The following is a 21,530-nucleotide window of genomic DNA, read 5'->3' as shown; positions in this document are numbered from 1 at the left end:
TTTTACAGTTAACCCTGTTTTTAATAAAGTCTTTATACAGTCACTTTTGGTGAGCCAGAAAGAGGATGTAACATTGGAAACGTTTTGAAAAATTGATTGAATGTCCACAGGAAAATAATGCTGGAGTTTTTTTTTTTTTTTTTTTTTTGTTTTTTTTGTTTTTTTTTAATAATGACGAGTTCATATTGATGATCATATAGATGTTAAAGAATATCCTAAAGGCTGTGAACTTTCCACTGCAAGGATGGATACATTGATTCATTTATTATTAACTTGTTTTAAGTGTGGTTGTTTACAGTATGCATATTCCTTAAGCTTCCTCTTTTATATTGTTCAGTAATTGTCACCAAGGCAAATTATTTTCCAGTGAAAAAGACCTTAAATAGGTAAAGGCAAGCTTTATGTTCACTTATTGGGATAATTGAGTGGGTAGGCGTAAAACTGCATTGACAGGAACAATATGTGACATGAACATTCAATTGAACAGAGGAAGAATAATGTATACTTTATAGGAATATACAGTTAGTATCATCAGCCTGGATAGCACACTCTCTCACTCATATTCTAATTAACATGCTAGGAGTAATTAATGAGTTTTCTAGGCGGTAGTACTGGTCAGAGCCCAGTAAAATAAATACATTTGTTGGCATTCTTATCTGCTGACATCTTTTCATACTGTACATGTAAAGTAGCCTTAGATCAAAGACCTCCCTTCAAACCACTAAACTAAATATACAGTAGTTACTAATTTTTTGTTTGGATTCCCTTTCCTTGAAATTTGCTCCCTGTTTTTGGATAATTATTGCAGTCATTTGTGAAGAGACAGCTACATTGTAGCACCATACTGTTACTGAAGTATCTCAACAAGAATTAAAGGAAGTGTGGGTTTTATCCACCTTTCTTCAGGTATCCCTCAGGGTGAAATGATTAACAGCACCTGAGTAGAGCTCAGTGGAATATATTGCTATAATGTGTGTGCGCAGAGGAGCATAAGCCATCTAATAAGATCTCTTACTTTAATCATCAAAGAGTATTAAAATGAATACAGTCGCTGCATTGTAGTCTTAGACAGCTTATTGGAACAAGTAATGCTTATTTATCTCTTGTGGAATCAATATGCAGGAAGACCTGCGGTAATACGTGTTCATTTGTGACCATGAAAGTTTACATGTTCAGACAGCAGAAGGAATAGAAGATCCATAATATTTTTTTTATTGATTTTATTTTGCTATTTTTTATCTAGAAAGGTAAAACCATAATATATTTGAACTACCGTATTCCTTTGAATTAAGACATCGGCCACATTTCCCACCCATAGTTTGAGGAAAAAATAAAACATCAAATAAATTATGCATTTACAAACATACATCCTCAATTACGCACATGGAGGCAGTTGGTGGCCGTAGTATTACAGTAATATGCTTCTTCTCATTTCCTGACATAATTACTCACACCTGTTTTTGTTGTGAACCGTGGTATTGCTTGGCACTGCAAAAAATACCGGGGTCTGATCAGCATTTCTGACCTGTCCAAGCTGGTATGGTTTGTTAGAAACGCTGAAATTATAAAAGCTTCTTTTCGAATTCCTCAGGAAACCAATGACTCTTCTTTGAATATGGCTGCCTGTATGTCATGGGTGATCTGAGATCGGGCGGTAATGTCTTTGTTTTTCCTTTCTCGGCAGTCAGTCTTGTTGCTGTTTGTGTACTTGGGTAGTCAGAAAGATTTAGAAGTGAGTATTTTTTCAAGATTTACGATTATACTGTAAATCACTTTCACGAATCAGCCCCCAAATGTAGTCTCCCATCATGTTCTCGTTATACTGTCCTTGTTAGCGGCATTCAAAGTCCAGCCTTTTGTTACTGATTTTAATAAATGCGTCATTGTACTGTAAGACACTGCTATTTTTGGGAAGAAAAAATGGTTTAAAAAGTGTGTCTTAAATTCAAGGAATACAGTAATTTTAAGTGTCTGAGTGCTTCACCCTCCTTGGCATGAGCAAGGTAAAGCTTACCTCATTAGCTCTGTGGTGATTTCAGATCCTAATTTAAGGAATAATTATACAGTCTTGAAGCAGTGTATAAAGCCAACGACTACTGCAGAGAACAACTGTAGCCTTTTTTTCTTTCTATTGTTCACGGCAGAAATTTGAAATGGGTTTCTACAGTAAATGTTAACTGCAAATTATATTTCTATATACCTGCCCTGGAAAAGTGATCTGCTATTTCAGGTCTGTCTTCCTCTAAAATGAAGTTGTCCATCTTCCTCAAAATATCCCCCTTTGGCTTGATAGACAACTTGGCTGATACATTCAACCAATCGGTTTCCCAAGACATACATTGCCAGAACTGTGCAACACTGTACTTTGCCAAATATAACTGTATTAGCCAATACCCGAAATGCTAATTAATTCTTATCAGTGGTAAAACCTAGTAAGCTACCTGCTAACTACACCATACCTCAGAATCAAAGCGCCTTTCATCCTCATTTCAGTAGAAGCTCATTCTGTTAGGACATACTGAACACGTTTATTCATTATGTAACCGTTTTAGAGTGCACAGAAAGTAAGTAAGCCATTGCATCCTTAGTGCTGTACAGTATGTATCAGGCTTTTTCGTAGCATAGGATCAAGGTAGTCATTATGTTGTAATGTTTCATTCAGCTTACCTGTGGTGCATGTACCGGTCTTCTTTTAGAAGCAGTTGCCATAAGGAGTTGTGCAGGAATATTAAACATCTATCCAAGGGTATTATACAGCAGCTTCAGTTATTAGGATCCATTACGCAAGGATAAATTCAGCTAATGCGATTGAAATGTGGACCCTTTCATTCTGAAATGCCAGTTCTCTGTTAATTTCACAGTCATTGATCACACTGCTACTGTGTAATGTCAAAACACATCCAATAAATACATGCAGTTGCGGGACTTTAACATGTTTTGTTTGTAATTCATTTATAAACATGCTAGTATCCTGTTAACATATTTATTAACAGTCAGTTTACATTTATAACACAAAATCAGTAGTCAAAACTGAGGCACACGACTGTAGCTGCCAGTACATGTTTATACCATATTTGACTTGCAGGACTATATTTTACACTATGTGCAACTTGCAGGCAGGTTTCCTCTCCATATGTCATAGACAGTTGAGTTCACTGTACATTAAGAAATCAATCACTATGGGAAATGTACATTTAAATACAGAGTTGTTATTTGCAGTCTTCTGGTGACACGCAAACAAAGGAACATAACTTTTTTTCTCTCCTTTTTTTTTTACTGTTCCCTTGATAATTGCGTTCATTATCAGTGGTTCTTCTTGCAATTACTCCAGCATTGTGTTATCACTGAGTTCAGGATATGCCCTTCAGTCCTAGTTTCCTGGTATAGACATACAGTGCCTATAGAAAGTCTACACCTCCTTTCAAAATTTCACCTTTTGTTGCCTTATAGCCTGGAATTAAAATGCATTAAAATAAGTTTGTTTTTTGTTTTTTCATTTATCTACACATCCTACCCCATAATTTCCAAGTGATAAAAATATTCTAGAAATTTGTAGAAAGTTAATTAAAAATAAAAACTGAAATAGCTTGGTTGGATAATTGTCCTCCCCCTTGTAATAGCAATCCTAAATTAGATCATGTGTAACCAATCGCCTTCAAAATCACACACCAAGTTAACAAGTTAAGTGGCCTCCAGCTGTGTTAAATTATAGTGATTAACATGATTTCAGGATAAATTCAGCAGTTCCTGTAGGTTCCTGTAGACTCAACCATGAGCACCAAGGCACTTTCATAAGAACTCCGGGACAAATTTGTTGAAAGGCACAGGTCAGGGGATGGGTATAAAAAAAATATCAAAGGCCTTGAATACACTTGGAGCACGGTCATGATGATTATTAAGAAGTGGAAGGTGTATATCACCACAGAACAGGCCATCCCTCCAAACCTGATGAGCGAGCAAAAAGAAGACTGAGCAGAGAGGCTACCAAGAGGCCAATGGCAACTTTGCAGTAGCTACAGGCTTTTATGGCCAAGACTGGTCAAAGTGTGCATGTGACAACAATATCCCAAGAACTCCACAAACCTGGCCTGTATGGTAGGGTGGCAAGAAGGAAGCCGTTACTCAAGAAAGCCCTTCTTGAATCCCGATTGAAGTATATAAAAAAACACTCAGGACATTCTGTAGCCATGTGGCAAAAAGTTTTGTGGCCTGACGAAACTAAAATGGAACTTTTTGGCCTAAATGCAAAGCGTTATGTTTGGCGCAAACCCAACACATCGCATCGCCCAAAGAACACCATCCCTACTGTGAAGCATGGTGGTGGCAGCATCATGTTGTGGGGATGTTTCTCATTGGCAGGGACTGGTGCACTTGTCAGGATAGAAGGGAAAATGAATGGAGCAAAGTAGAGAAAAGTCCTTGAGGAAAACCTTCTACCCTCTGCAACAAAGCTGAAACTGGTACGGAAGTTCACCTTTCAGCATGACAATGACCCAAAGCACACAGCCAAAGCTACACTGGAGTGGCCAAGGAACAAAAAGGTAAATGTCCTTGAGTGGCCCATTCAGAGCTCTGATCTAAATCCAGTCGAAAATTTGTGGCATGACTTGAAGATTGCTGTCCATCAACGCTCCCCAAGGAACTTGACCTTGAACAGTTTCGTAAAGAGGAATGGTCAAATATTGCCAAATCTAGGTGTGCAAAGTTGGTAAAGACCTATCCCAACAGACTCACAGCTGTAATTGCTGCCAAAGGTGCTTCCACCAAGTATTAACTCAGGGAGGTGGGGACTTATACATTTATGATCTTTTAATTTTGTATTTTTAATATGTAATTTTTTCTCAATAAAAACTTGTTTCCCCTTAACAGTGTGGAGTATGGTGTGTACGGTGGCTTGCGAAAGTATTGACCCCCCTTGGCATTTTTCCTATTTTGTTGCCTTACAACCTGGAATTAAAATGGATTTTTATTTGGATTTCATGTAATGGACATACACAAAATAGTCCAAATTGGTGAAGTGAAATGAAAAAAATAACTTGTTTCAAAAAATTCTAAAAAATAAATAACAGAAAAGTGGTGCGTGCATATGTATTCACCCCCTTTGCTATTAAGCCTCTAAATAAGATCTGGTGCAACCAATTACCTTCAGAAGTCACATAATTAGTTAAATTGAGTCCACCTGTGTGCAATCTAAGTGTCACATGATCTCAGTGTATATACACCTGTTCTGAAAGGCCCCAGAGTCTGCAACACCACTAAGCAAGGGGCACCACCAAGCAAGCGGCACCATGAAGACCAAGGAGCTCGCCAAACAGGTCAGGGACAAAGTTGTGGAGAAGTACAGATCAGGGTTGGATTATAAAAAAATATCCAAAACTTTGAACATCCCATGGAGCACCATTAAAGCCATTATTAAAAAATGGAAAGAATATGGCACCACAACAAACCTGGCAAGAGAGGGCCACCCACCAAAACTCACAGACCAGGCAAGGAGGGCATTAATCAGAGAGACAACAAGAGACCAAAAATAACCCTGAAGGAGCTGCAAAGCTCCACAGCGGAGATTGGAGTATCTGTCCATAGGACCACTTTAAGCCGTACACTCCACAGAACTGGGCTTTACGGAAGAGTGGCCAGAAAAAAGCCATTGCTTAAAGAAAAAAATAAGCAAACACGTTTGGTGTTCGCCAAAAGGCATGTGGGAGACTCCCCAAACATATGGAAGAAGGTACTCTGGTCAGATGAGACTAAAATTGAGTTTTTTGGCCATCAAGGCCATCACCCCGAGAACACCATGCTGTGGGGATGTTTTTCAGCGGCAGGGACTGGGAAACTGGTCAGAATTGAAGGAATGATGGATGGCGCTAAATACAGGGAAATTCTTGAGGGAAACCTGTTTCAGTCTTCCAGAGATTTGAGACTGGGATGGAGGTTCACCTTCCAGCAGGACAATGACCCTAAGCATTGCTAAAGCAACACTCGAGTGGTTTAAGGGGAAACATTTAAATGTCTTGGAATGGCCTAGTCAAAGCCCAGACCTCAATCCAGTTGAGAATATGTGGTATGACTTAAAGATTGCTGTACACCAGCGGAACCCATCCAACTTGAAGGAGCTGGAGCAGTTTTTCCTTGAAGAATGGGCAAAAATCCAAATGTGGCCAGATGTGCCAAGCTTATAGATACATACGCCAAGAGACTTGCAGCTGTAATTCCTGCAAAAGGTGGCTCTACAAAGTATTGATTTTGGGGGGGGGTGAATACTTATGCACGCTCAAGTTGTCTGGTTTTTTGTCTTATTTCTTGTTTGTTTCACAATAAAAAATATTTTGCATCTTCAAAGTGGTAGGCATGTTGTGTAAATCAAATGATACAAACCCCCAAATAATCAATTTGAACTCCAGGTTGTAAGGCAACAAAATAGGAAAAATGCCAAGGGGGTCAATACTTTCGCAAGCCACTGTAGATAAGTGGAAAAAATCCTCATTTAAATGCATAAAACTGAGGCACTGAGACAACAAAATGTGAAAAAAGTTCAAGGGTGTGTAGACTTTCTATAGGCACTGCATGTAATGTACCAATTAGCTAGCCAATACCTAGGCATATTATTGCAAACATCAAGGGAACAGTAAAAAATATTACATCAGAAAAAAAAAAACAGCTGAATCTACATGTAGTCTACTGCAAAACATAAAGAAGCGACTATATTAATATATGACATACAGACAATTGTATTGCAATATTATTGCGGTGGTGTTGGGGCTTTATCCCAGTTTTAGTGGCACCTTAATTAATCTGATCTTTCTTTGGAGTAAATTCTTTCACATGAAGAGTAAGCACCTTCAAATGACATGTTCCTATTTTTTTTATTTACTGTCATGTTTATTCGATTTTTTAAATATTATGTGTTCAGGAGCTTTGATCTGACTTCAGAAGCAGCTCTTGATGTACCTGGTTCTCTTTCACCATGCACACGTGGTTGCTTGCAAAGTTTAGGGGCTCACAAAATACTGAAATAAATCATTCACCCTCTAGGGTATGTATCTGAGGTTCTTCACTGGAATACCACAAAATCTTTTATTTATGCAACAGGTTTCACCACTTTGAGTTTAAAGAATTTTTACAAACAGCTGAGTTGACAACTATGACTAAGTGGGGTAAAGATACTGGTGTCCAAAGGCAAAATGATTACTTGTAAATGTCAATATGTAATATCTGTTCACTAAATGGTCTGGTTAACAATCAGGTTAATAAAATCCACACTGCATTTATTTTCATGTAAAGTCATAATATGTCATTTTAATCATGAATCAAGCAACCAGAACTTCAGTTGTTTTTGTAATCAAAACTCTCACATAATGTCTTACCTGGCAAAAGTATGCTTAGTTGAAAAAGGAGATGAAAGAAAGGAAAAGCTTTGGAAGAACCTGCCTTCCTTTGATCTGCAAAGCTTAATTATCATGGATCTGGCAGTCGGTTTTGTTCTTAAGTTTTACTGAACTCTTTTTAAGGCGGTAGCACTGGTAGCACACGATACACATCAAAGTGCATACAGTGATATTTGCTTTTCATCCAATTACCCGGCCCATGTGTCCTGTTTCCTTGAGAGTCACGAGCTTTGAGTGTTACTTCTCGGAGGCACAGATTGCTCAAGAAGTAAAAACGTCCATCTGCTTTCTTAGTGCAAAGTATCATGGCCAATCTGAGCCTTATTTATACTTATTATATACAGCAGCTGTTTCAGACATATTCAGTCAATACAAAAAATATACAACCCAAAACCAAGATAGGGTTAATGGGTATAAGTACTCGTATACTGTATAGTGTTCCATTTGATAGGGATGTAACATAACTCAGTCATGTACGTTATATACAGGGTGCACACTATTTAAAAATGTTTTTACTGTATCCCCATTTTGTCTCACCAATTAGGTAAAGTGGATATAAATAAGGTTTGATGTATTTATTTGTTTAGGCTCTGACACAAAGCATCTTCTTGTCTGCCTCAATGGCAGATCCTTTAAGACAAGACACCAGAACCGCAAGAGTCTGATTTCATTTTACAATACTTTCCACTTTCACACGTATGTCCCTATCTATTCTCTTCACTTTCAAATGTATAAAGCAAGCAGCATTGTTAATTCAATAAAATATGAAGCTGTGAGTTCAGATAGAAAAGAAGGATCTTTTGTCCTTGCCTAAGGTTCCTCCTTTATCACTTGTAAAATGCTTTTTTTTTTTCCTCTCTCCACATTATTGATCCTTTAGGGGCTATACCTACCACTTTTACATAATTTGGAAGGATTAAAATAGATGCTTGTGATCCTCTGCGGTATATTCGATTCCATTTCCAAAGGTCCTGCTGTCATCCAAGATCTTAAAATCCAAACAGATTGCTTTTGTCTTAAGGGAATCCTTAATTGCTCTTTTCCCTTTCTAATAATGATAATAAACATAGATTAAACGTTACTGTTATACATTTTATGTATGGTCAGGTAAACTGTGACTCTGCTTTCATGGTGGTTTACCTTGATCCAATGTCCATTGTTCTTACACCACCATTGTGTTTATTCTGCAGCTGTTTAAAGCATGCATAGTGTCTTTGTGTCTGTGTTCATGTTGTTTTACAGATTTATTTTGTCATGCAAATCAGCAATCAAGTCTCTTCATGGTTTCATGCCCCTTGACACCATTGTATGTTTCATAGTTGGCTAAATTGTATGGAATATGCTTGCCTCCACAAAAAAAATTAACAGTTCTGCATAAATTATTAATTTGCTGGATCCCAGCATAATTGGTATGAACTTTATTGTTATTGGTTGTTTCAGAGTTCCTTTCAATCCTTGGTTGAATTTCTATGCTTTTATTTCAACTGTATTTCACTAAGGAAGAATAATACTGCATAAAGCTTACATTTTGATGGATCCCAAAAAGGTGGTGTAGTATAGTAAAGTATTAAATAATATAGTATGGTATGTAGTATATCTGACAACTTGTGTCTTTTTACAGCAATGTCAAGTATTGTGTCACATAAACACTGAACACACATTTTAAATGGCTTTGACATTCTTACTGGTATATGTTTTTATGTGAACAATAGAGTATTTAACCAGATAAAAAGCTATATTTACATAAAAAGACAAGATTATGAATTTGGGTTTACTAGAATGTTTCTATGAATGTAGCACATAGCTCTGCTGCCATCTTGGTATATCCATTCATCTGTTTAACTGCTTAAAACCACCAAAATGTATCTCCGACTTTCTACTTCATCATGGCTAGACCAGAAAATTGTTCAATATCAGAAAACATCATAGAATAAACAATAGAGTATCTGGTAACAAAACAAAATGGCATCTTGGAATTGAAAAATAGCTTATTTTATGATCTGTTATTAAGTAAAAGTAGTTTACATCAGGTTCTATTCACACTACATTTGGAGCTTATACACAGTATTAGGAATGTATCCAGAGTATTCTGGCTATATCAGATTATGTAATGATATGCATTTCATATGGGCAGAAACTAAAGATTCAGGTAAGAATAAAAAAATATTAAATGTAAATGTAAAATATAAATGAGACCAGTATTTCCCTTTGTCTGACTCAACTAAAAATCAGTGGTCTCTGTCCCGTGCAATATTTTTAGGATTCGGTTTACAGTTTAGAGCCACAAAGCAGAACAGGCATCTGTTCAGTTTACTGAAGGACACTCATTACTGTCTTCCTAAATGTGCATATTGTGTTTCCACACTTTAGTGCAATCTCTTCAAACTGCCCAAAGAATCATTAAGGCTGAAAACTGAAAGTGATGATTACTTATTTGACTTTTAACTATAGTATACATAATAGGGAGACTCCAGAAAATGTATAATAAGCCAAATTCAAAGACATGCAAGGTGTAAGCTAGTGCATGTGTATTAAACCACTGTACTTTTTAGCATGCCCCCAATATCTATCTTATCCCATTAGAAATAGATATAACTATTTTATATAGAAAGTGATGAGAAATAACATCCCTTGTGGAATATAATAATTTATAAGAACAAAAAGTACATTGGAGTCATTGATTTGTAACAAACAAGATCAGGGTTTTCAGACAAGGTAAAAATCGCTGTAAAGTTAATTATAATTAATTTGTTCCATGCATGAATTTGATATTCCACATAAAAATGAAACTGAGGACACAGCATAGTGTTACCGATTTGAAATTATCATACTTATTTTTTTAGTTAAATTACAATTTAGAAATAGTGGCATTTCAGAAACATTTTCAAAGGGCTTGCAACACTTTCATGTTCTCACGCGCATGAACTTGTGATAACCCACGATTTGTTACATCAGTGTGGTAGCCAGCCTGTCTTTATATCTAATGAGTATGCAGTCAAATGTGTCTTGGATCCAAGCTCCCACGGGAACACAGGACTTCAAGCATCATCTCAGCTGTGTTCAGTAAAGAAATGACTGCTGAAAATACAATTCAATGACAAGACACATATGACCGATCATGAAATCACTGATGGAAAAACAGATGATAAATGTGCAGCAGCACTCAAATTTTCTGCAGGACTGAAGAAGGGCACCATAGGGTTTTGGTGGGAGGGCAGTGAGTGGTTACTTTTGATAGGAATTATTTAAATACAATTTTCCGATATACTTAAGGAGCACTATAAATGTCAATTATGTACCATATGTAGCATGTGGTCAAATGTGATCTACATGTATAAATCTTTTATTATTGACCAACACCCTGCAACTATATGTGGGCATCGCATGAAGGGACTGGTACCAGAAAAAGGCAGGATTGGAGTCTTTCTTTTAACCTAGAGAGCATGCTAAGCGCTTTACTATAGATCAAGAAAAGTATACATTTAGTTCAACAATCTGTTAGAAGCAGTTAATAACTAATCTGTAACTGGTTTTAATATGTTACAAACATTGCAGTCCATGAAGAGATTGGTGATTGGATTTCCGGTTTTGCTTTTTCATTCTAAATGATTACATGGAGAGATTGTAAACAACACTGATTCCTGACTTTACATGTTGATTTAAATATCTGTTACCTTCGTAAATCACAAATATGGAGACTGCCTGCGATTTGATTCTGATCTGTAACCCCATGCACCCACTTCTCCACTGTGATTACTTCAACTGTCAATCACATTACCTCCTTGCACTATATCTGTCAGCATTATATTCTTTTTTTTTTTTTATCTTAGTGGCATCCTAATCTTTCCAAATTACTGTGCTTCAAATCATATAGTTTATTACATCGCAGAGCTTCAAAACTTGATATACACTATTAGCACCGAATAAAAGTTTTGTGCATTGAATTGATCATTCTTGCCTAGACTACTGGGTCTGTTTTTTCCAGCCCTGTTTATGCTGTAAATCTGAATTTATTCTCAAAGTTTATCACAGTGTAATTTTTGTTTTCTCTTTGCCATTCACCCTAAGTAAAATGTACTTCTAATCGGATATACAACCTGATTTTAATCTGTTTAATTAAAATCTGTTTTGTATTCTCATTATTTGCAGTGATTTGTCCAAAGTAAAGTTTTCAATTCTATATATCATTATCAATATGACAATAATATACAGTATGGAATAACATTATGAACCTACCTACAGAAGTCTAATAAGGAGCAAAAGCAACAAACAATACAAGATAGTTTTCCCGGGGAGCAAATCAAAGGGTTATCAATCTGATTCATGCTTGGTGCATCTGGCACTACTGTATTGACATGAAATCTGAACATTATCACAGCCGTCAGTGGGGAATTTGTTTAGTGACCTTGACAACCTATTCAATATGGCTGGTTGAGTGCTCCAAAACCTTTCATATGCAGTTGGGTTGGTTCCATTTTGGATGTGATTTAATGATGTACTGGGTCTGTCTACTCATTTAATGGTGTGGTTCAGATATGTATTTTTTTTTTTTTATGGGAGTAAGTTTTTGAACTTAATATCGTTTTAATGTTTGCTGTAGTACAGTATACTGGCTGCACAACTACTATGCAAAATATAAACCTGCTAATTTAGGATCTGTTTCGAAAAGTCAAAATAAAAAATAAAAAAGTGTATTCACTTTTTAGAGTTTATTCACTAACTTTGTTATTCACTATTTCACCTTTTTTTCTTGTTTTTTTTTTTTACAGGCTGGCCAGGAGCAACCATACCTATCCTTGTTTTTTTGTATTGCTTTGCACAAGTTGGGATGGAATGGGAAAGAACACATCCATAAAAATGATTGTAAACTACAATGCAACTGTTGTTTAGTGAATGGGAAGTCTAAATAAAAGACTCCACAGATTTTGTAAGACATTTGAATAGTTGTACTTTTTATCTTTTTCTGCGCACTAATATGACTATGCTAGTAGAGAGTCTAATTTCTTCTGAAATGTACAAATATAATTGACTTATTAATTGACTGGCATTGCCTTTTAACTGTGGTGCAGCTGTCCTTATAACTGGTTTTAAGTATGGTAACAAAACTAACAACTAAGAAATTTGACCAGTTGGCCATTTTAGTTTTATCATTATGTAATTACACATTAGCGCTATTGCATTTTTTTGGTATTTGCCTCTTTTACTCATGTAAAAATACAGGTTGTGGTTAGGAGGCGAGGAGCTTCTCAAAAGGAAATAAGTAAGTGTTCTTTTGGAGAAGGTGTTAATTTTGAATTCTGCTAAAACAGATCTTGGGGAAAGGATACAGAACAGCGCATGGCGTGTACAGAATCTTCTTGTGTACAATCTTTTTGTTACGCTGTTTTGTGCATTACTATTGTAATTGTATCAGTAGAGGACCTCTACTGATACAAGTGTGCTTAAATTGAGATTTCCAAAAGGGACCAAATACAAAGTCTGCACAACAGGGAAATCGTTATCCTGATAGAATTTGAAATACACAACATGTGTCATGAAGTGATCTGTTATTTGTTAAACTTCGTTGGAAGAACATGTTTGTATATTGTGGCGGTGTCACGTGATGTTCCTAAAACATTGTAAGCAAATAAAAAAAAATACATCTAAAACATAATGGAACAACCATGCAAATGTGATTTAATAAAATCACACTGGTCTATGCTGTAACTCATGATGAAATTACTGTTCTACAAATAAAGTTGGCATGCGCTGCACAGAGTTTGTTTATAATTGCTGTGTAAGATGCGCATGGCTGCATCCAATCATAAACATTGAATCCCTGAGAGATCCAAAATCTTGTTTTCAGCTTGGTTGGGATTTAAGGTGTACTTTATATCTTCAGCTTTTTCAGAATATCTCATTCAGTATCCCCTTCATATCCTGTTGTGTGTGCTATCTGTCATTTCTATGTGGTTTCTGCCCAGATTATTATTTCTTATGCTTTCTAATTATTCCAGCAATAAAAAAATAAATAAATAAATAACAGTAACTGATTTTCAGTAATTGAAAATCTACTTCTGAAAAAAGGTAGAGGATTGTAATTTCTGTCTCCTCTGGGAGCACTATGATATTGTATAGACAGTTTCCATTTACTCTCTTACACATGGAGAGGGTGCACACCACTAGTGGTAAATAATATCTTGTTTCAAGAGGCTTAGGTGGCAATCCTGGTAAATAATCCTATAAAAAGAAATAGCAGCAGATAAATATACAACCCAAGTATCCCTTTTTAATGATTACTTTCTTCCTTTCTATTTTGTATTTGGCTCTGTCTGCTGTAGAGTTTGCTATATTAGGTGAATACTTGTTTTACCACGTTCTGTGCTTCCTGATTTTAGACAGATTATGTGCGATTGTTGGCTTCACCAGTTTCTATTTTATTATGTAGAGTGGTCAAAAGTAGCATTTCAGGATACATATAGATTGAAAAGCTTTCTTGCAGTGATCAAACTGCAGATCCATCTGTTGGTTTGGAGAGGTATAGCATGCAGTACTGTAAACAAAACTGGTGAATAATGTGGCACTGTAGCCCATTATATATGTTTATAGTTTGTAATTTGGCAACATAACAAGCCCAGCCTGTTATTGGAGATGTGTTTTGTTTTATTTAAATAGTATAGTATCATCTTGTTTAGTTTCCTGTGTTGTATTTAATTACACTTTTAGTAGAATAGGCTTTTTTTTGGACTGTAATTGGTACTTAAGGGCTAACTGATATTATGACCAAACCACGTGGACCCCAGTTGTTTATGGTTCAAAGAAAAGCTTTTGAAGAGGTTTGATTCATGTTTTGTTTTCACATGAATGTATGGTGAGTCTTCGGGGGAAAACTATAAACATCAGAACACGATTACTGTTAACAGTGTGTTGGGTCACAGCCAGGACAGAACAAATTCAATGTGAAACGGCCAGGTGGTGTTTAAATTGTTCTGAAGCATATGTGCTTTGGGACGTCCTGCAGGAAAATCTGTTGACAGAGTCATCACTTTTGAGGTATTTCCTTACAAAATTAGTAGTAATTTTAATTTTACTAGATAATAAAAGGTCTTTCAGGTCTGCTGAATGGCACCGTGGTGAAGGAAATTGCCATTGGGTTTATGGTATTTGGATAAATGACATTGCTTTGTTTCTTTTCTTGACATTTTATATGAGGAAAAAATGAAAGGTAATATGACATACGAAGAACAACATTCCTCCATCCAGGGGAGCAACCATCAAGAAAATTTGTCCAGGGTACATGGAAGCAGCTAGAGACTGGAAAATGCTGGCAGATGTTGGACAACAGCTTAGTTTCCTACCACTAACACTAACCAGCTCACATATCCATAACACTAAAAGTATAAGCACTAATGAGATTAGCAAGCAGGTCAAAGAAAAACATGTTTAATTACTAATGCTCAAAGCAGACTAAGTTGCAGAGTGATGAGAGATTGAAGTATTATCCTAAACCTTGCTAACTTCTTATTCAGTTAAAGGACACTGCTTTTTGCGGACCATGTATGAACCATATTTCTAGAAGGTAAAATTGTATGGTATCTTGTGGCAAAGTGCCCGCCCCTGTGTGTATTTTGTGTCATGTGTTTTGTTTTAATGTTGGTGTATAGTCATTGGTACACGGGATATAAACGGGTCTGTGTAACACGAGTGTTTAAAATGTATATTTGTATTTAGGCACGAGGATTGCACAGCACTTCACATGCAAGTAAAAAGTAATAATATATGAGCACAGGGAATTGCACTTTATTAATTCACGTGCTGTTGTACCGAGACTCCAGTTGAATGATTGATTAGCAATTGAGTCTTGGTACAGCTCCATAAAAGCTGCATGTTTTCACCCACTCGGGGTTGTGTGTTCGGTGAGTGGAGAATGGGATTGGAGACGGAGGTAAAGAGAATAAAACTAATAATAACGTAAAGTAAAAGAAGCTCACTGTGTTTTGTCTGTATAGTCCGTTTTGTTTGTCTGTTTATTTTGGCTACCAGTGCCGTGTCCTCTGTTTTTTTTTCTTTGCAACCTTTTATTTTCTGCTTGTATAATTTATTAAATGCTGAGCGAAAAGCATTCGCTCAGCTCCACCAAACTCCACCTCTCTCTTTGTTTATTTTCCTGTTTCTGGTCAGACGTCCCCCACTCCGGCCGTCTTTGTGACATATCTTGACAATGTACATCCCACTCTAGAGTTGCTTTCAGTTTTATTGCCTTTAGTCTGCCTTTCAGAATGTGCTGTGCCATTATGATGACAGATTTGGTCTTGTGGAAAGAACACTCAAGTTTGAAAAGGTGATGCATCCTGCAAATTACATTGATCGGTATAGCATGTTTTTTCCACAGTTCCAACCATTTGTTGTTACTCAACTTGGCAGGTGAATGACGAAGGGGTTTAGATGGAACATTCCATTTGGAATTAATTAAATGAGGCAAATGTCTTATAAGGCAAGCATAAATCCAGATGCACACAAAATATATCTAAAATATATCACTGTGAAAAAAAGTATGCCCCAAACATTCCCTGGAGGGACTGGCCTCTCAGTTCAGTCACCACGGCCATCAAATCCTTGGCCTCCATTTCTGACTTCCAATTTTATCCAATACAGTGTATAATGCTGTAGTTGTGAGCCATACATAAGAGAGCAATTTATCGTCCACATTACAATAAGAGTGCAAGTACTTGTGTAATGGCATTATGGGTCAAATGAGAGCTATGACCATACCGCCTTATAACCTGTCCTGCAGTGTAAAGGGCCACCTTATAATGAGGGAACGCTGCAGCGTGGTGAATGACTGAGGGCATCAAACATATTCCACTTGTGACCAGATTTAAACCTAGGGCAGCAGAGGGGAAAAAGAGTAGAATTACAGCAAGAAAACACTTCAGAAGGTTGCATGTATAAAATATTTTATTATAAATAATAGTTGACATCTTTACAAATACTCTCATTTGTGCTTAGTTAAAATTTGGATACAGCAAATATATTAATACATTAAACACGTGCATAACCTATGCACTGTAATTATGTAATTGTATATTATGACACATATATTATATATATAGATATATATTATATATATATATATATATATATATAGTGGTTCAAAAGTCTTCATAAGGTGGGGGGACGTTTCAGAGAAGTGTAAAACAACCGTGCACTCACATGAGGTACTTGCGAAAAGTTTAATCTGAATGTACATCTTAGAATGTTGATGGGTGTAACTACCTCACATTGTGTTTACATCTTATTTCAAGGTTTAACTAGAATATAAATAAGTAAGATTTACAGACAAAAACAGATTCATCTCAGTTGCATAAGTATTCAACCCTTTTGCTACTGCAGCCCTAAATCAGCTCAGGTGCAAATTATTTGTTTGAAAGGTCACATAATTAGTGAAATAGTTTCAGCCTGTGTATATTCAAAGTGGTTTAACTTGTAGATAATTTCCCTCTGGTACATAAAGACTTTCAAGCTGCAACTTACATAGTGATTCAACAAAGCAACCATGAAGACAAAGGAGCTTTCAAAACAAGTCAGGGATAAAGTGGTAGAGAGGCACAGAGCAGAAGGGTACAAGAACATTTCAAAGGCTCTGATTATCCCTCTCAGCACAGTGAAGTCCATCATTAAGAAGTGGAAGATACAGAATACCACCCAGACACTACCCAGATCAGTTCGCCCTCCCAAATTGAGCAGCTGGGCAAGCAGGAAACTGGTTCGGGATGTTAATCTGAAGCCAACAATGACCTTGAGAGATCTGCAAAGTTCTGTGTCTGAGATGGAAGTCAGTGTTCACACATAAACAATAAGCCGGTCCCTACACAAAGCTGGCCTATATGGACGGGTGGCAAGAAAGAAGCCATTACTCAAAAAGCCTTATCTTAAAGCACGTATGGAGTTTGCGAAAAAACATGTAGATGATACTGCAGACATGTGGAAAAAGATTTTGTGGTCAGACAAGACAAAAATAGAACTATTCGGTCTAAATTCCAAGCTTTACGTCTGGCGCAAGCCCAACACTGCGCATCACCCAGTCAACACCATCCCAGCTGTCAAGCATAGTGGTGGCAGAATCATGTTATGGGGATGCTTCTCTTCAGCAGGGACTGGGAATCCTGTCAGGATTGAGGGGAGAATGGATGGTGCAAAGTACAGGTGAATCCTTGAGGAAAACCTGTTTGAGTCAGCCAAGAAATTCACATTTCAGCAGGACAATGACCTGAAGCACAAAGCCAAAGCCACAATGGGGTGGTTGAACAAGAGAATTAATGTTCTTGAGTGGCCCAGTCAAACCCCTGACTTGAATCCAATCAAAAATTTACGGCGAGACTTGAAGATTGCAGTCCATCGACGATCCCCAACAAATTTATCAGAACTGGAGCAATTTTCCCATGAAGAATGGGCAAAAATTTCACCATCCTACTGTGCAATGTTAGTAGAGACCTATCCAAAAAGACATAGCTGTAATTGCTGCAAAAGGTCCTTCTACCAAGTACTGACTTAAGAGGCAGAATACTTATGCAACCAGTAAATTTCATTTTGTACATTTTGTTTGTAAGTTTTGCTGACATTTAACCTCCTCCTCCTATAACAGTGTTTAGTTTAACCACTACAGATTTGAACAAAAAAAAAAAGTTTGTTTGAAAAACTGCACACATTATTTGTAATTCAACAAAATGTGACATTATTTGTAGGGGTTGAAAACTTCTGCAAACTACAGTGTGTGTGTGTGTGTGTGTGTGTGTGTGTGTGTGATATATATATATATATATACACACACACACACACACACACACACACACACACATTTTTTATGTATTTATTTTGACATAACATTCCAAAACTACATACAGTACGTTGCTACCTGGCAGCTTTGGCTGATCACAAAAATAGTTTCTAATAATTTTTCATCATTCTTCATGCTCACGCAAATGTATTAAAGAAGTGCAACCGAAATTAAGTAAAACTGTATTTGGTGCTCATTGGAGGGAGAGGGAACAGTGCTCATTAGAGGGAGAGTCTGCTTCACAAAGCAGACAGTGCCAAAGGGATGTATAGTATCATAAAGCCCATGCATGGTGACTAAATGCTGGTTACATGAGATTTTTTAGTAGAACTGCAAAAAACTTTCTTAATGCAAAGCTCCAATAGAATAGCTATACTGAAAGATAACAAACTACTTTCCTTTAGCAGCAAGATACAGTATATCTTTTCTTCTACTCAACAGATTGCAACCTTAAAAAAAAGTAATTAAGTACTGGCCTAATAACAATTAACCATTTGACAAATTGACTGTACCAAATGTTTTATCATACTGTAAACATTATTGACAGTTTTTAAATTAATGCCATTATTACTATTCTGATTTTTAAAATCAAGAAGAACATTATGAGAGTAAAATATACTGAAACATTCCTGCGTACGGTACTGGATTTCTTATAAATAATAAGCAATTCCATTAGAAAAAAATCATGATGTACTAACTTTAAATACCTGTTCCTGGTGCAAATATACTAAACACTTTTAACATCTAATAACCTTGCCTCTTTATTTACAACTTGTGACACAAGGAGTAAAATCAACTTCTGCCAACCTATGAAAAAAATAAGTTAAACATGGTTTACTTAAACTTGGTTATCATCAATCTACAGGACCAAGTCATGAGCTCTGTGTTATAAGACATTCTTGGTGAATGTTTAAATCGAGTTATGATGTTGCTACAAGGTTGTGTGCTAGCAGCTTCTCAATGACCACATGAAGCTAGAGATCTAATATAAACGCCAGTCTCAAATAATTGGCAGGCTCTAATACGCGCCGGGTCTGCTGACAAATATTGTAAATAAAGGGCAGAGACATTTAATTGCAGTTCTATGGTAGTTAAATTAGTGAGATAAAATATAATATTCATGACCACAACCGCCACGAATCCACCGTGTACCAGGCAACAACATTCCATCTCCTGCAGTGACTTTCAAAGAGACTGCTTTAGCCCTTTTAAGTGCAGTAAACACAAAAACGTCAAGACAAAAATCAACAGGACATACTCAACAAAGACCAAGTCTCTTTCATGTCCTCAAAGGGAACTGAAATAAACGAATGTTTGAAGTCTAGAAGGTTAACACTCACTTGCTATGACCTAAAATAAGTGTACTGTGAATTATTACAAAAATAAAACAATATTAATTAGGGGCAAAATATAAAACATCTGATTGATATCTGCACTTACCTTTCTATAAATACAACTCTTCTATGTCTGTGTATAAAGTTTAAAGAAACCCATTTTAAATGCTAACCTCGTTATTTTTCTGCAATTCAAGTATAAGAAAGTGTATTTATTGTTTATAACTACAAAAGTGTTTCCTACAAGACAAAAAAACTGCTGTGAGTGTGTTTACACTATTCTTTGCAACTGAATGAATAAATGATAAGCTTACATTTATAAGTTCGAATTATTTCTGTATTTTTTAAACTGTTAAACCTGTACTTATAACAAATCATATTCTAGTGACCTCCTGGTTAAGTATTCCACACTGAATTATATGTGATGTATAATTTTATACTTCTAGTAGAATAGTTACATCAGTTATCTTGAAATTGTAAAAACACAATTCTGTCTGCTGTGCTTTAGTTTCACTACCAGGCTGAAATGTGATATGCAGTCATAGATAAATTTGTATTTGCAGATTTCACTCAACAAACAGATGTAATAATAGTCTTTGTGTTTACTGTTTCACATTGCTGGTATCTAAATGTTAATAGCACTATGGCTACTAATTGAAGAGTAATACAACAGCTATATATATACACACACACACACACACACACACACACACACACACTTTGAAAAAGGTCGTCTCTGATAGTGAATAGTGAGTCTTGTATCATACATTTCATTTGCATAAGCTATCATTTCTTATCTGGGTAATTTAAGGAGGTTACAATGCATAAAATGTTAATTTAGAAACATAAATCTTTGATTTTTTTACATGAAAATCTTTTTTGATATATATCTTCATAGATACCTAAGGGGAGAAAAATAAAAAAGCAATAATGAATATACAGTACATCACCAGCTATTAAAAAACAGCCATACATGCAGATGAAAGATGTGCACTGGCCTTAAGTAAGGAAGCATGCGATCAGTATGGGAAAATACGGATGAGATAGGGTTTGACGGAATACCATTGATGTCATTTAATGTTGAGACCTGAAGTCAGGTGCATAAGTATCCTCACCACAGCAGAGAAAGCAAATTGTTCCAAATCAAAACATTTCCAATATATAAGGACTAATTTAGTTAAGAAGATTTCTAGTGCGAAATAACATCCAGGTTCTCATTCTGATCACAACCTAGCAGCATTCAGCTGTCAGAAACAGTACATGTCCGACCAGGCTCATAATGAAAAAACACAGAGGATCTGAAAGGACTAAGACACCCCTAGAACAAGACATAATCGGCAACGAAAAACACGGACGTGGTGACATGACAGTAGTTGCATTTTGCTTGGGCAGTGTTGTGGTGCCTGTGTGATAATCTAGAGAAGTTAATAAGTAACCACTCCTGGGGATCAGGGGCCTCTTTCATAAAAACGATTTGCGATTCGCAATCGTAAGCACCTTGCAAATAAAAAACCTTCACCAGAAACCTGCGACAGCCAGACAGCAGCCGCAAGTAGCAATTTTCATCACAGATCCTATTAGAACATGCAATGGTGCTCATACTGCTAGCTTGTCGTCGACATGGCAGATAAATCCAAAGGGAAGGAGTATATTGGGTGCATATACAGATTCAGAATTAATATCAACTCTATCTGCTTTTCTTTTTTTTTGCTTTTTTTTGCTTTCAATGCCAGCAACAGCTACTTCACCAATTATATTCAGACATTCTTTCCTCCTTATTTGAGGTCTTTTTCATCTCCTTTCTTTTCCCTTATTTAAATTTTGTACTTGCTAGATCTATCCTTTTTTTCTTATTTCAGGTACTGTTCTTTGCACCCTTAGAGCATTTACTGCATCAGTGATTACAACTTTTTTTTTTCATGCCTTAATTAAACTTCCAAACAACTTGACCAATAGAACAGATTTGTGTTGGCCAACCAATTCTATAATTGTGTC

The 21,530-nt window shown here is 36.3% G+C and overlaps 1 protein-coding gene across 4 annotated transcripts in view; it reads left to right on the top strand.

Moving 5' to 3' along the window:
- The window catches only part of hhat (hedgehog acyltransferase), a 103,016-nt gene extending 87,981 nt beyond the window's left edge, over positions 1-15,035 (top strand). For all 4 annotated transcript variants that reach the window (XM_041253088.1, XM_041253091.1, XM_041253087.1 and 1 more), the window contains one exon: positions 12,155-15,035. In XM_041253088.1, the coding sequence (XP_041109022.1) occupies positions 12,155-12,240 (86 nt within the window). In that variant the 3' untranslated portion in view covers positions 12,241-15,035. The remainder of the gene's footprint in view (positions 1-12,154) is intronic.
- The last annotated feature ends 6,495 nt before the right edge of the window (positions 15,036-21,530 follow it).

Source organism: Polyodon spathula, chromosome 6 (assembly GCF_017654505.1).
Source record: "Polyodon spathula isolate WHYD16114869_AA chromosome 6, ASM1765450v1, whole genome shotgun sequence".
NCBI classification, from domain to species: Eukaryota; Metazoa; Chordata; class Actinopteri; order Acipenseriformes; family Polyodontidae; genus Polyodon; species Polyodon spathula.
This window is presented reverse-complemented; position numbering and strand designations above follow the sequence as displayed.